This window comes from Zeus faber (assembly GCF_960531495.2).
Source record: "Zeus faber genome assembly, chromosome: 8".
Lineage (NCBI taxonomy): Eukaryota > Metazoa > Chordata > Actinopteri > Zeiformes > Zeidae > Zeus > Zeus faber.
Genome location: NC_137195.1, coordinates 12,998,396 through 13,015,477, shown reverse-complemented (window position 1 = coordinate 13,015,477; position 17,082 = coordinate 12,998,396). Strand labels below are relative to the sequence as shown.

Here is a 17,082-nt window from a genome sequence, read left to right as displayed (position 1 = left end):
TTGTCTGGCCATCGGTTACTGGGGGAAACAAAACAACTTTCGTGTTCGGCTGGGTGGCAACTCCGTCTATCTCTATGTTTTATTAGGATTCCAGCCCCACATCCCCTGTTGTGTAAATGCTTTACGCGACGGATGTGTTCGCACACGTTTATTCTACAGCCTGTTGAGACACAGAGCCTCCTAAGCACCTTCTGACTTAAAGGTGATATATAGTTCTGTCTGCACTGGACTAGTGTCTAAACACATTCCAACAAGTCAACCACCCCAACCCCAACCCCAACCCCAACCCCCACCCACACCCCCACCCCCCACCCACCCCCACCCCACCCACCCACCCACCCACCCACCCACACACTACCAGACACTCAAATATACAGTGTAGATCCTTTTCAGTCTCTCCACCTCATCATTTTTCATTAAATTTTCTCAACTCTTCGGACCCCCCCACCCCTGCTCCTCCCTGCCCTGTTCCCCCCTGCTGTGCTCCCATCCCAAGGTTAGTTGGCATGGCGATGCCCGATGGGACAGCCGTCGCTAGGAGATAAGGACGGCGACCAGGAGCAGCATCATCACGGTGATGAGCAGACGGTCTCTGGACGGGCTGCTCCCGCTCACGCTCTTCTCCAGCTTGGGAACGAAAGGGTTGAAGTCATCTGGAACAAAGAGAGAGAGAGCGAGCGAGAGAGAGAGAGAGAGAGAGAGAGAGAGAGAGAGATGTTGTGATGAATTATACACACACACACACACACACACACAACTTATGGATATCTTTACAATTACAAAAATCAACCACAGTGTCGAATGTCAATATTGTCTGTGCAAAGAAATCGTGCCAATAAAGTTATAATCAAATTTGGAATCAAACACAATCACACATGTTATAAATACGCATCCCATTCGGGAAGGGGAAGAAAGGGACTCGGTGACGCCCAAACACGGAGACTCTTATTAAAAGTTTGGGGCACGGAGGCGAACACAAAGGAACAAGACGAGCCCGGCATGATGAGTCTGCCGCTCAGACGACACATCAGCGCATCCAGCGCTGACTGACTGGTTGTCAGAAAGCCACTATTGTGTCAGTGCAGTGATCTGCATCCAGTCACACGCACCCACACACGATCCACGTGGACGTTCTCAGATAAGGACGATTCATTTTTGACCGCCTTCCTTCCTTCCTTAATTCCTTCCTTCCTTCCTTGATTCCTTCCTTCCTTCCTTCCTTCCTTCCACACACCTGGTGAGGTTCTATAAATAGCTGACGTGCAGCCTACAAATTACATGATAACGTGTAGACACTGAACACAAGCACACACAAACACACACACACGCGCACGCACGCACACACACACACACACACACACACACACACACACACACACACACACACACACACACACACACACACACACACGCACACACACACACACACACCACGGCTCACGGGACACACCCTCCGTAGCGCCGTGATTAATGAGACAGGAGTAGAACGTCTAGTGCGCTGTCTGCTCTGAAGTCTGCCGCCGCCCGCCGCCGATGGGGAGCTGTCGCATCAGAGGGGGAACGTGCACTAAAGTGGGGCAGCGCTCAGCTTTTCCACGTCTGCAACCCGGAGCGCTCCAGATGGTTCTGCGGCTTCGACACGGAGTCATGACGACGCGTCTGACACCTGGCTGCAGACGCGGTGACGGGGCGGAAGCGGCTAAATGCTCTGACCGTAGGTCCCCGGAGGTCGCACAGCGGTGTGGGTGGGTGGGGTGGGGGCGGAGTGGCGGTGGGTGGGGTGGGGGCGGGGTGGGTTGGAGGAGAATCTCAAACAACTGGTTTCGGCATGTGCGTCTCCGCAAACGCGCGCACACACACACACACACACACACACAGACAGACACACACACATACACACACACACCCACACACACATGCAGACATCAACATGAGGGCATTATGACCTACATCGTAACCTTCTGACATGCTCACGTGCCAGTGTGTGTGTGTGTGTTTGTGCGCCATTATGTACAGAAAAACAACCGCCGTCTGCCTGATAATTAAGACAGCTCAGACACCCTGAGGCGTCTCTCAATTTGAATTTTCATTTCTTGTCATTACAAGATGGAGATGCTATCCAAACGTTCGATCATGTGTCTGATGTGTTTGCAGGCGTGTGTGTGTGTGTGTGTGTGTGTGTGTGTGTGTGTGTGCGCGTGTGTGCCCCAGGTGTACGGACATGTGCTACAGTGTTATTTGAACCCATGTGTTGGCTTACTTATGTGAATGTGAGTGAGTGAGAGTGTGTGTGTGTGTGTGTGTGTGTGTGTGTGTGTGTGTATGTGTGTGTTATGTTTACAATGACGACAGCATCATCTGAAGAAAATAAAATCAAACCTCAAATCTGCCTCCATGAGATGAAAAAACAAAAGCGCAATCCGACTCGGGAACAGAAACAAACAAAAACACGGCGACTCTTTCCCCTTAAGCACTGCCGCAGTACGCGGCTTTACACCATTTCCTAAAATGTTGCCGTTAAACACGGAGCTTCCAGCGTGTTTCCGCTGAACTTGATCGTCAGATGAGGAAACCCGAGCCAGCGGGGTAAATTGATATCGTCCCGCGGAAAGGCATCGGTAATTACGCGGCTGCACGGGGAGCTGCTCGCGCCGTTCCATCTGTGATGTAAATGAGATCTAAATGAAATCTAATACGAGACGCGGTATTCAGGGGGGAAGGACCGTTCGGGCTGTAGACGCTGATTGAACAGGGCAGCGCTGCGGAAAAAAAATTTAATTAAATAAATAAAAACACTGCGTTCACCGGGAAGAGATAGGGGGGTGGGGAGTGGAAAACGGGGGTTTGTGCGTAGCAGTGTACAGCTTTGTTTGGAGAAGTTTTTAAACACGGTTATTTGTGTACACCAACACATAATTGTACACATGCCGCCCTGAATAAGTACACGTGTGTGTGGTCTTGGTGTGGTAGCGAATGCACCATGGAGGTTGAGAACTGAAACAAGATTAAGGGGGGGTTGGGGGGGGGGGGGCAGATTGGGCCTAATCTTAGACTCAAACACTTTTAATCTGGACTGACTGAAACGGCCTCTCAGTGATGGTTTGAAATAGTCTCAGCCTTTCCAGAGGGGAGATTGGAGATAGTCCAGGTCTAAGAGAGGGCTTGAACTAAACCTGGCCAGAGGCCGGTTTATTTTTGGATTAATGGATGTGGGGCCTCCAGGTGGACCTCGAAAATAGAGAATATGGATTATCTGGACTGAGACTGGCACCAAGGCCAGACAGAAGGAGCCGACTAATCCTTAATTACCTTTGTCCAGGACCTCCTAGTCTAGAACTAATTAATCTTAAGTCAAGCAACATCCCAGAAAGGCTTTTTGAAATGCTGGAATAATTTCAATCAGATCATCTTTGTCCTGAATTGGATGAAACCCTGCCTTAGTCTTTATAAACAACGATGAGCTAAATATGTATGCCGTACATATCTCTTATAATAATCTATTTTGCGGGCTAACTCGCATCCGCCCCGACAATACTTACCCTAATGCACCGTGTGGATTCCTATCGTACAGTTTGATATCAGCTCTAAAAGGTTGAAGGATGGATAAACTCAATTTCACACATCGAGAGGTGGGTAAACCGAGTTTGGGTGTTGGGTGAGCCGGGCAGGAGAGCTAAAGCGAGGGATGCGACAGGCGTGGAAGAAGGGAGAGATGAGGGGATAACGCAGAGAGAGAGAGAGAGAGAGAGAGAGAGGAAAGGCAAGAGAGGGAGCGGGGACCTTAACAAACTCATTTGACCTGCGACCGTCGTTTGTCGCCGAGCCGGCGATGAGCCCCACCCCCCTGGGACAGTTGTGCGGGGAAGTTGTGATTTATTTTACACATGAACGCACGTGACACATCGACAGAGGCGGGCGTGCACACACACACACACACACACACACACACACACACACACACACTCACACACACACACACACACACACACACACACACACACACCCCCGCACACATATACACACGCGCGCGCTTCCTTGGAAAGCACGTTTTCTGACGGGTGCTTAATCGGTGCCACGTGGCGAATTGTGCAACAGGTAACATGTCGATTCTGAGCTGATGGTTGTTGTCGTTCTGCTGCTACAACGTACGCTGTTGTTGCCAAAACACTCATAGCCTGACACACCATCATTAAAAAGGATTTATTGCTTTAACCCGGCCTGTGAGGTTTCAGCACCAAGCACAATCAGTGATTTTCTTGACAATAATAATAATAATAATAATAGTAAAAATAACAATAGTAATAATAATAATAATAGCAATATTATTATTAATAACAACAACAATAATAATAATAATAATAATAATAATAATAATAATAATAATAATAATAATAATAATTTACTTGTATAGCACCTTTCACAGGACATGCAACTGAAAATACTTAACATGAATAGAAGACCATCCAATAGTTCAAATAAAAACGCAAACAAGCGAAATTCATTTAATAAAGTAATAAAGTTATAATAGGTAAATATTCAATTGAATTGAAATGTTCATCGATTTTTGACAATCAAGGGTCATGATCATTCGTAAGTGAATTATTAATCTTAAATGGCTGCCCCTGAATTCACTTCATTTTCAAATAATTCTTAAATAATGCCCTCACAGTAGTTTCATTGAGAGCTCGTTCTCAAGATAACTCTCACATGTGTTTGTGTGCTGTTGCTTGTCAAGTAAGAGGAACAAAGTGTGAAATATGATTTGCATTGGTGCTGCAGCGGCTTTGTTTCTTCCGTCGGAGAAAAAACGAAAGTCGCCTCGTTTTGCCTGGACACCGACACCAGGCCGATCGCCGACCGGCTTGAAAATTATGTGCGTGCCGTTTCTATTTTTGGGGGAGATTTGTGTCAGTGGAAACTATGTCTGGAGCATGATTAAGCGGCGCGGGATTTTTTATTTATTTTTCAAAACGTGATAACGGGATTATGTTATGTTATGTAATGGACGGGTCTTTAGGTGTCAAACGACCCAGAGAGATTTGGAAATCGCTGTCTTTATACGAGAGCATTAGTGTATTCACGGTGTGTGTTTTTGTTTGCGTTTACACGCGTCAGCCGCTTGAGTTGCTGAAAATAAAAATAAAAAAAGTAATCTCGTCACCTCAGCTGCTGAGCGATTGGGATTCATTGTTTAACGTTCACAAAATTACATTACTGTTTAAATGATAGAAAAGATCTGCATTCAACCTGCATCCTCCCTCTACCCCCATTTCCTGTCTCTCTCCACTGCTCTCTACAATAAAAGGCCAACACTGCCAAAACATACATAAAAAAAAATATATATCTGTCTGCAAATTTGTCTGACACCGTGTAAAGTTGCAGGAACTGGACTTGAGGACACACTGAACGTGCTCTGCTTGGATTATTGCGGCCTTGACCCAAGTGAACAGTGCCCCCTGTAGGCAGCTGTGTTAAATGCCACGTCGTGCCATGCGACGGTATTGCATATAAGAGACTTCAGCGGCGCCCTATTGGAAAGAATTTCTCTGATGCAGATATATTTTGAGGCTTGGCATTATATGTTATATTGTTCTGGCCTCTGCGTGTATGTGCATCTGCATGTGTGCGTGTTAGTTACAGTGTGGATGTGGAAGGAGGCTCACCAATATCATCCATCTTGAGTCCTGGTCTAAGCGTGTAGTCTGGTTCCGTGGGCTCCGGGCCGTCATCCGCATCAGAGGCTGAGAGAGAGAGAGAGAGAGAGAGAGAGAGAGAGAGTGAGAAAGAGAGAGATGAAGAGAGAGAAAAAGAGAGAGATAAAGAGAGAGATGAGGGGGAGGTTAAACCGTCGCTCCAAGCCAGTTACATTCAAACACGCGGGGAGAGAAAAAACAAAACAAGAGAAGGAGCGAAAGAGATGGAAGAGAAAGAGAGTGAAAGTGAGGAGAGAGAGAGAGAGAGAGAGAGAGAGAGAGAGAGAGCAGTGTGTGTGTGTGTGTGTGTGCGTGTGTGTGAGTGTGTGTGTGTGTGTGTGTGTGTGTGTGTGTGTGTGTGTGTGTGTGTGTGTGTGTGTGTGTGTGTGTGTGTGGTAAAAAAAAAAAGCCCTCTCAGAGCCAACACACTGACAAGCCCAACATCACTGGCATCCAATGAACAGAGAGAGGGAGAGGAAGAGAGAGAGAGAGAGAAAGAGAGAGAGGGGGGGGGGGCGGCGGAGGAAAAGATCAAACTGAAGCGGGGCAGTGTGTGGGGAGAGGGATGGAGAGTAACGGGGTGAACGAGGGAGGAGAGGTTAATACTACAGGGCTGTGGAAGTTAAAAGGACCGGACAGGCCAGAGATCAAAGACTCGCGAGATGTATGTGTGTGTGTGTGTGTGTGTGTGTGTGTGTGTGTGTGTCTCTGTGTGAAGGGCCAATCATAGTGGGGTGGGGGCGGGTGGTGGTGGTGGTGGTGGTTGAGCGATGGAGAGACAGAGAGCGACAGACCCGGAGAAAAAGAGAGCGAGAGGGGGGCGGGGAGTGATGGAGGTTGGCAGAGGAGAGAGAGCAAGAGGTTAACACCACATACACACAGCCACCCATTGACCGCACCCGGCAATAGATTAATTTTGACAGGAAGCGTGGAAGGACGGCGGAGAGAGGAGAGGAGGGGTGGAGGAGAGGGGCAGGGGAGGCACGGGGAGAGAGAAGTTTCGAACGCCAGCACGCATGCCCGGACACACGGACAGAGAAGAAGAGGAATACAGAGGGGAAGAAAATGAGAGAAAGAGAGAGAGAGCGAGAGAGAGAGAAAGAGAAAGAGAGAGAGAGTGAGAGAGAGAGAAAGAGAAAGAGAGAGAGAGAGAGAGAGAGAGAGAGAGAGAGGGAGAGACAAGAAGAGAAAGGACAGAGGACAATGGCAAGAGACAGAGCAAAAGAGAGAGAAGGCGAGGGGAAACTTAGCGGGAGTATTAATTACACCGGGTGTACTAGACTGTGTTTAATGTGTGTGTGTGCGTGTGTCTGCGCTCCCGCATGTGTGTGTGCGTGTGTCGGTGCGCGCGCATGTGTGTGTGTGTGTGTGTGTGCACCAGATGCATCCAAGTGCACTTTAATAATAGGTCACTGGACTGTATTACAGGTCATAACACACACACACACACACATGCACACACACACACACGATCTACCTGTGGAGCAGCAGACGTAGACTCGTAGTCTCAGACAGCTGCGGCCGTGGTGATGGGTGGGTGTGGCTGCAAAAAATAAATAAATTATTATTATTTTTATTATAATAAATATGATTAAATACACCCAATAATTCTGCTATGCTCAGGACAATCTTTTCCAATTCTTTTCCCCCAACCAGATTTTTTTAAAACGATAGATCAGTACAAATTGACATACACAAACAATATTTTCCTCAAAATATATCTGTATAAAATGCCATTTAAAAAACAACAACAAAAAAACGAACTATTTGGTTTTCCTTTATTCAAAGAAAAAAGTTTAAAGTATGCAAGGAAAAAAACGAAACAAAAAAAACCATTAAATTGGCTGACTAATTTGCTCAATCCATTTTCTTTCCTTCCCCATCGACATCATAGATTTTGAACGCAAAAATGTGGCCTTGTGTGTGTTGGCGCCACGAGGCTCTGGGGCCCGAGAAGGGAGCGAGGGAGCCAAGGACACACTCTACTGCACCACACTGAGTTTACTTTAATTGCTTTCTTGTACCAATGAAACTTTTACTTTGAATATACTCTTTGTTCATATAAAAGTCGCCTCCATTTTTAAGCACCTCCGTTGCTCTCACTTCGCCTCTGGCTTCATATTCGGGCTACGAATGGTTAGGTTTTGGAAAACAAAACCCGAGCCTTGCCCCCAACTCACAGATGTAGTAGTACTCCTGGCCGACGTGGAACTCATAGCCCAGCGAGAAGGCGCTGTAGCGCTGGAACTTCTCGGAGAACTTGATGGGGGCGTGAGGCGCGTGGGGCCGGTTGCACTCCCAGCGCTTGAAGCCCAGCTGGGGGTCGCAGGTCCGGTAACCGCGGTAACTGACCATGTAGAGGACGTACTGCTCCCCGGTGCCCACCATGCGCTGGCTGTCGTTGTAGTGGGGGCAGTAGATGTCCAGGTAGTCGTTGACGTTCACCTGCACCGTGTAGCCCTCCCTGCGCAGACTGGAGACAGAAAACATATACGTTACAATAATAATAATAATAATAATAATAATAATAATAATAATAATAATAATAATAATAAACATTATTTCTATTGCACAATTCATACAGGAGATGCAACTTAAAGTGCTTCAGAGAGTAAAACATGAAAAATACAAAATAAATACATTAAAAAGGGCACGGACACATTATTGGTCTTAGAAATAAACAAATTTATAAACAAATAAAAAATATTCTGATGCATATACTCCTTTTTTTCTCAATAAGATAATTAAAGGCTAGTTAAAAGGGTATGTTTTCATTAGATCCAATAACTTTTATCATCGTATCATCAGCGCCCTGACCCCTGAATACATATTTAAAATGTGTCATTTTTAAACTTGAAACAGGACACAGATGAAACCACACAATCGTATTCGCTCAAAATTCCCGTGCGCGGGAACGTTCCTTTGAACAGTTTGTGAGCTCGATATCCCCGTTTTTAGTCAAATAAAAATGTATAAAAAAAAAACCTGAAAAGAAAACTGTAATACCAGGAGGTTTGCCAAAATAGAGAGAAATTCCCTCCTGGCGATGTGGAGAGCATTCACACAGACGTTAGTGCTGAAGGAGGGTGATCCCACAGGAGCACACAAGCACACAAGCACCAACACAAAACAATATCAAATATTCACACACCGCAGGCCTGGTTCAGTGCTGTTATATCAGATCCGCTAAACATAACGGTTCACGTCCTCATAAGACAGATGAGGAGTGCCGAACGCACGGCGTTTAATAACAAACTGACTTGACTGCGCGTCCCATTGCGTCTGCGGCGCATGCGGCGTCCTTTTAGGCGCATCATTTTCGTTTTTACGGCCTTTACGAAAACGGGGGAAGGCGCGGCGATGGCTCCGGCACGTAGATCACCACCACCTCTGAGGACTTTCGGATGAGTGCGTGCGTGCGTGCGTGCGTGCGTGCGTGCGTGCGTGCGTGCGTGCGTGCATGAAAGGGCGTGTCCCGGGCTAATGTATGGCTGGCGGTGGCTGTATGCGGAGAATGTGGACTCTCTCTCTCTCTCTCTCTCTCTCTCTGTTATGGACCAGACTCGGACGCCCCTCGGCCCCGGGCTCCTTCTCCTTCTCCCGGTGTCAGCGCTCCGCCGTCCCCTAACCCCCACGGTCGTACATCAACCCCGGTGCAACGTCGCGCTCACGTCAGCCGTCAACATCCCCAACGCGTCCCCCTCCCTCCGAGCTCATATATCAGTGTCAGGCCTAAAAAAGACTCGGCACGACAGCGAGATGAGGTCTGTGCGGGACCGCGTGCATCGGTACATGTATATGTACGTGGGATGTGTGTGTGTGTGTGTGTGTGTGTGTGTGTGTGTGTCTGTGTGTGTGGGTGCATGTGACAAAATGAAATAGATTCCTTCCCTGACACCTAAAAGCCATCTTTTTCTCCTCATCAGAGACACGGAGGCTCGTATCCGTACGACAGACACGTCACAGTTGTAAATCATACACTCATGGGCGAATGCGGAAACTACGCGCCACACACCTACCCACCCACACACACCCACACCCACACACACACACACACACACACACACACACACACACACACACACACACACACACAGACACATGCACAGCGGTGGCACATTTGAATCACAAGGGGGCAGCAGCATGTCATGCCACGCACGGTGTTGCCTCTCTCTCTCTCTCTCTCTCTCTCTCTCTCTCTCTCTCTCTCTCTCTCTCTTCCTGTTTCTCACCCAGTTCTAGGTCATGTCTCTGGGGAGATTATTATTCAATTATTAAATGAAGATCGAAGATCGAGCCTCTCTCCCTCTCTCTTTCTCTCTCTCCCTTCACAGATTTTTCCCGAACCCTTTTCGTAATCTGTCTCTTTATCGCTCTCCTTCATTCCACTCTTTCTCTCTTCCCTTCCTCTTCGACTACCACGGAAGGAAGATTTATTGTTCAATATTCATCACACCTCCCATCCCTTACGTCACTCGCCGCCTCCAGAGGAGATTCTCTGCTTGAAGTTCTTAGTAGTAGAGAGAGAGAGAGAGAGAGAGAGAGAGAGAGAGAGAGAAAAAAGGATGCAGCGTAAAATGCTTCAAGGGAACTATATTTATACTGAATGCAAGACAGAGACAGAATGAGAGACGGCGGGGAGGAAAGGAGAAGTAGTGAGAGATGAAGACTGAGAGAGAGAGAGAGAGGGAGAGGGAGAGGGAGAGAGTGAGAGAGAGACCATGAGAGAGGGATAGGGTTGGCTCCACCGGGGAGCCATGAATGCAAATGGGGTGAAACAGCACTGTGAGCAAAGAAGCCGAATCAGACATTAAAAGGAGAGGCAGCTGGAATTTTACACCACCAAAGAAAAGCGAGAGATGAAGGGATCAGGGTGAGGGAGAGAGAGAGAGAGAGAGAGAGAGAGAGAGAGGGAAATTAGGGGGAAGGGCGACTCGTAGTATCAGACTAATTTGAGGAGAAATCGCTTGTCTTGGATAAAAGAGGCTGATAGGATCGTGCGTGGAAGTTCCTAATCAAAGCGTGGTGTATTAATGGCGTATGTATTGGTTTTTTGCTGATATCGTGAATGAGTGATCAGGAACTGAAATTTTTGGTTCCCACAAATTTCAGGCCGAGGTTCTTTAAATAACTTTATGCATCCCTTTGCAGAGGCACCAGCGTTGTGATTGTGTTTTTGACTAATTGCTCTCTCAAGTTTGCTCAATATATATTGGCTCGTTGCCGCCCACCCTCAGACAACGGTACGTTTATTACCCAAATGAATCCCTTCACCCTCCATCGAACAAATTGAGTATTCTAAAGAACCATTTGAGGTAGGGATACACCGATTGTGACATTCTGGGCCGATACCGATGTTTAAACCAACAACTTGGCGGATAGCCGATGCAAATACCAATGTTTTCACAATTCCCATGAACACAGCATCACTGACAGTTTTCCGAGTTCCCGTGAACGCAGCGGCATCACTTCCTGTTCGGAGAGCTGACTTCTTAAATCGAACGCGGATGGCGTCGTTCTCTCTCGGACGGGTAAAAAAAAGAAAAAGAAAAAGCTTAAATGTTTCGACGAATAGTTTGGCAGCTGTTAAAATACCTGGGCCGCCCAAGTAATGTCTTTGTGTGGGAAACACTGGATCAACATCGGCCACTGCCATCGGTGAATGTCGTCTTCTTTGCCGATTTATCGATGTACGGCCGATAAATTGGTGCATCCCTAATTTGAGGAGCATATGGAACCACCTACGAGATGAAGGTCTTTAGTTGGATAAGAGTTCCTCATAGGGCTGAACGATTTAGGAAAATAATCAAATTGAGACCAATTTAGGATTCAATTTTTTTCCTTATAATAACACAGAAGATACGTTCCTTATCTTCGATATTATTCGCAAGACACGGGCAAAAATTCTACAGTATGAACAGCACAACATTGGATACTGTACGTATAAACTGCTCTTTCCTGCAGGTCAGGCCCACGTGTTATGATGACGTGAGATGAATTGGTGCATGAACGGGTTTCGTTCGATTAGGAGACGTAAAATAAAATAAAAACACTGTTCTGGCACAAAATGTGCCCTGATCGCTCCCTCCCTGCGCCTCCCTCTCCCGGATGGTGCGCTAGGCGGCCGCCTATCTCACCGATAGGAAGAGCCGGCCCCGGACAGCCCACTTGGTTAGATTGTGTAACTTAAAAAAAAAAAAAAAAAGTTTTTCTTTTTAATCGCAGGCTTTGCAATTTGAAAATTGCGTTCTTTTAAATTGCGATGTCGGTTTGAATTGGATTCATCTTTCAGCCCCGGTTCCTCATGTGGCCGCCTCGATACAAACTGCCTCACGCCAAGACGCTCAAAGTCAGCGTCGGCGCTTCGCCGGATGAAGGAAGCTGCACATGTACCGCGCTGTTTCCTTTCAGGGCGACAGAAAGCTGGACCGACAGCCAATCAGTGGAGGGTGGAGCAGCTTATTAAGTGACTTGATGGGTTCCTTTGCTCTGATCTCTGCATACCCCCACCCGCCGTCCCCCTGGCCCCCTCCCAACCCCGTCCCCCGTCCCCTGAGTTTGTGTTACAGAGCCCATTTCTGATCCTATCCCGGCCAATCTAGCACGGATTGGCACCAATTTCCTGTTTCAAAGCTTGTTAAGGCTGATAGCCGGAGGAGAGAGAGAGAGAGAGAGAGAGAGAGAGAGAGGGAGAGAAAGAGAGAGAGAGAGAGAATTAGAGAGATAGAGAGAGAGAGCGCGCTGAGGGAGAACAGCGCTTTGTGCGTTCAGAATAACATTGACAAAATTCACAAAACACACTAAAACACACTCATACACACACACACACACAGACACACACACACACAGACACACACACTCATAAGGGGTGTAACCGAACAGGGGCGCAGACAGCTGAAGACAGCTGAAGACAGCTCCAGAACAAGACGAAGAGAGGGGAGGATGGAGGGATGAGACGAGGGGATGTTTCAGGGTTAAAAGCTGCAGAGTGGGACCACATGGGACCAGGGGGAGGGAGGGGGGTTGGAACAACGGCTAAGAGCTCAGATCAAAGTGGGTCTGGATCAATGTCACTACTGTAAAATCACGTCAGTGGGGAGGGGGGTGGATCGTGTTGGTGCTTGTGCGTAATTGCGTTTCCCATAAACCTGTTGCAGATAATATAGCCCCCCTCCCATTATCCGCGTGTCGATAAAGCGCCTCAGAGACATGGAGCTGTAATCAGTACTTCTTTTTTTTTTTCGACATGAGATCGCTGGCTCAGCTCTCTGCGCTGTTCGGGATGTAGTGACCTCAGAGAAGATAAAGGCCTCGGTTTACGGCGGCGTGAATTCTTCTTTCTTCGTCGAATATAAGAGCGGCCGGTCTGCACCCAGAAGTGCTCCGGTGCAAACCCCCCTCGAACAGAGCGGAAACTTCCCCGGACGAGGAGCTGCTTGTATGAGCGGCTTCCTCGCTGGGAGAGTGTGTGGACGCTCCGTAAAAAAAACAAGAAAACGCCCCGATAAAGGGAGAAGAAAATAAAAGGAACGGGGAACACGGCACTCCACCGTGACACGATTGGGAATGTGTGAGGCGATGCTGGAATTTAACCTGTGGGGCTTTTCGGCGAGCGTTTGAAACCGCCGTGGACCCCACGGGTGGAGCTGGATCACCGCCCTGAGAGGAGGCTCAGGCCTCCATCAAGCACCAACAACAGCCTCTCTCTCAGTTAAGTTCATCTCACCCCCTCTCCCTTCTCCTTTGTTCTCTTTTCCTTTGCAAAAAATGGCAAAATGTACTGTCTGTATGTGTGTGTGTGTGTGTGTGTGTGTGTGTGTGTGTGTGTGTGTGTGAAATAGTGGGTATATTGATAGGTCCTCTGGTTAATAAGAACGGTGTCCTCGGACCATCTATCCCTCTTGTCATCTTCCACTCATTCTTTTTTACGCTCTCCATCCCTCCATCATTTAACTCTGAGCCACTAGAATCGAACGTGTGTGTGTGTGTGTGTGTGTGTGTGTGTGTGTGTGTGTGTGTGTGTGTGTGTGTGTGTGTGTGTGTGTGTGGCGGTTGAGTAGGCTCTAAATTTTCCACATTGTAATCAATACCTGTCTTGAGAGTGTCCAAGAGACTGGAATATGCTGCCTCTTCTCAAGGCCATAACACACACACACACACACACACACACACACACACACACACACACACACACACACACACACACACACACACACACACCTGCACAGGCAGACTGCAGCCCCAGAGCAATGGCTCATCATTGGTAATTGATAAAAGCATTAAGGCGAACAGCGGCACAGACAGAGTCGTACACCAAACCATGACACGTTCCCATAACACCCGGCGCTCAGTCTGCCTCCTAGCCTATCTCTCTTTTCATCCTTCTTCCTTTCCTTCCTTCCTCAACACCCCCCCCACCACACACACACACACACACGGAGATATCGACCATGTGGTGTACCATCCTAGCACCGTCCTAATGGTGGGTATTAGCTCTTTGAGCTAAGCTGATCTCTCTAACACATACGGACAAAGACAAACACACACACACCCACCCACCCACCCACACACACACACACACACACACACACACACACACACACACACACACACACACACACACACACACACACACACACACACACACACAGAAAATCCTCCATAGAGTATGTCCGTGCATGGGTTTTACACGCAGTAGTATTGAAATAGTTACTGAACCCAAATAAAAAGCTTATAGTATTTATTATTTTGCCTGACATGAGAAGCTGAGTCACAGGGAATCCCTTTTTTTGAATGTGTTTCAAGTAGTGCTGGGCGATACGGCCAAAAATGTTATCACGATAAAATATTTCATACCATTCGATAACGCTATTTATCACGATATATAAAAGGATATAAAATGATTTTTTTTTTAAATCACAATTTCTGTTTATTTATTTTTATAAAGAAGACAGTTGTGTGCCACGGTGCATTAAAGAAAAACATTTTTATTGGTGGAATGAAATTGTCCGAAATAAACACTATAGTCTTAAAATAAAAATGTGCATTGTGAAAAAAAAAGTTCCAACAAAACTCAGCAGCTTTTGGTATCCTCTTTTTTTAACAAAATAAATATCAAAGAATAGGGGTAAAAATCAAAAGATTAAATGAAATTAAAATAAAATTTTTATATAATGAACATTGCACGGAACTCCTAATGTAAGTAATGTAAGCTGCATTAATTAACACTTCACTTAAAATAAATGTGACTGAATCTAAATCTGAATCTAAATAAATAATAAAGTTTGTGGTGTTGCCCGTTTAATGTTGGCACTTATTTTAAACATATTTTAAACGGTGGATATTTTGCCCTGTTGGCAACGATGCATCATCTTTCCTCTTCTCCTCTGTGTTGATCGTTTTGGACAGTACCGCTCTGTCTCTGCTGCCGAGGGAGGGGGCGGGGCTTCTTTCTATATCAACAAACCTTATCGGCTAGAGGTGAAAGGTCAGCTTTAGATTGTCCAAATGGATTGGTTTTTCAATGCCACTTGCCTAATTGACGCTTTTACAAATGAATAAATCCGTGGAAGACATTATCAAAATTATTGAGCTGATTTTATTTTGACAACAGAGGGAAAGAACATTGCGATAATTATCGTTGTCGTTTTATCGCGCAGCAGTAGTTTCAAGTGAGGGCTTCTGTTATGTGTTATTAGAGAGGGAGTTAGTAATTCTATATTATTAGGTGCGCTGATGTTTCTGCCATTTGAGGGGTGCAATTTCTCAGGGGGGAGCCGTCTTAATTTGCCACCACATTGCATTGGTTGTGTATAGAAGAACCAGCGCAGTTGTCATTATTGATAACATGCAGACATTTCATCGAGGGCATAAGTATCAATGTTTATATCAGAAGTGTAGTGTTGTTTCAACACCAAGAAAAAAACGAATTTGACTTGCGCTACGACGACCCTTCCTGATGACTGTACGTGTAAAAGCTGTCTTTCACAGGGGGGCAGAGAGGGATGTCTGGGGATGAAGTGTGTGTGTGTGTGTGTGTGTGTGTGTGTGTGTGTGTGTGTGTGTGTGTGTGTGTGTGTGTGTGTGTGCTTGTGTGGGTGGGTGAAAAAGGAAAGTGGCGGGGAGACGCAGAGCGGGGAAATTAAAATGAACAACAGCACAGGGCGACAGATGGTGAGGAGGCCTCCGCGCGTGCAAACAGAAAAGGCAGAGAAAAAAAGGAAAAAAGAAAAAGAAAACCAAGATCAGAGAAAAGGAAAAATAGATAAAGCCGCGAACAACACGAACACGGTTTCAAAAAAAACGTAAAGTTGAGCTCGCACATGGTATAGTTACGTCGTTTCAAGTTTATACTGTTGTACTGTTGTCTGAGGTGATTTGGAGAGGAGCCCTCCCTGTCTGCATGCAAAGCGATGCACAGATGCTGAGATAAAATAGTGTATCAAATGGAAGAATGTCCCAAATACCAAAATAACTTGGACTTATCAAAGATGTGAGTAATCACCTCCATTTTCTCCATTAGTAATATATCAGATGATGTTGAAGCCACATGGCGGCAAAGAAGTTCTCCCCGTCCATCACCCCCGCTACCTGGGTCAATAAGAGGTGAAATCAGAGGAGACTTGAATTTAGCGCCTGTTCCCTAATCTTAGAGCCACATCCCTGAAAAGGTTTTCCCCGTGGGGTGCTCAAAGTTTTCCGGGCAGCTGTCAGGGTGAGGGCGTGCGTCTTCATTAATTGATTTTATTTTTTTCTTTTATAAACACTCGCGTTGGATGTTTCCACGCCTTGCTGCCTCCCTCCCGCTCGCTCGCCCGCCGCTCATGGTTTTCCGCGCTCGCTCAAAGTGCTCCTCCGTCTCTCCGTCCTCAAGGAGGTGCCTGTCAATACCCCGCCAATCTCGCCCTCTTATTCTATCACTTCACCCCATCAATCCTTCCCGTGCCTTTTTATCCCTCCGTTACCCTCTTCTATCCCTCCGTTCATCCCTTCTTCTGTGTTCCCAAAGCCCTTACACGAGCAATAGTGATCCCGCCGTGTTAGAGATAGGGAGCAGGGAGGGAGTGTGTGTGTGTGTGTGTGTGTGTGTGTGTGTGTGTGTGTGTGTGTGCACGCACAAGCACTTCAGTGATTGATAGTGCTCCGGTCTGATGGCTGTGTATAGACTCAGTACTCAGTGAGACATTACCCTCTGACCCAGCTATTGATTCCTGCACTCACTGCCCCAAACACACACACCGCCGGTCCTGACCCCGCCTATACCCACACACACGCACACCCACCCACACGCACACACACACATTGTCCTGTGTTGTACAGTCACAGGAATTGATGGTTTGGTGGTGTCCAGTGTCACCCGACCGATCTGCCGCCTCACAATCACTCTCTC

The 17,082-nt window shown here is 46.9% G+C and overlaps 1 protein-coding gene across 1 annotated transcript in view; it reads right to left on the bottom strand.

The window, feature by feature from the left end:
• Window positions 1–534: 534 nt before the first annotated feature.
• Window positions 535–17,082, bottom strand: part of efna3b (ephrin-A3b) — a gene marked incomplete at both ends in the record, with an annotated part of 53,040 nt that continues 36,492 nt past the window's right edge. Inside the window, 4 exons of the mRNA XM_080005217.1 lie at window positions 535–653; window positions 5,664–5,741; window positions 7,171–7,236; window positions 7,874–8,166. Of these exons, the coding sequence (XP_079861343.1) occupies window positions 535–653; window positions 5,664–5,741; window positions 7,171–7,236; window positions 7,874–8,166 (556 nt within the window). The remainder of the gene's footprint in view (window positions 654–5,663; window positions 5,742–7,170; window positions 7,237–7,873; window positions 8,167–17,082) is intronic.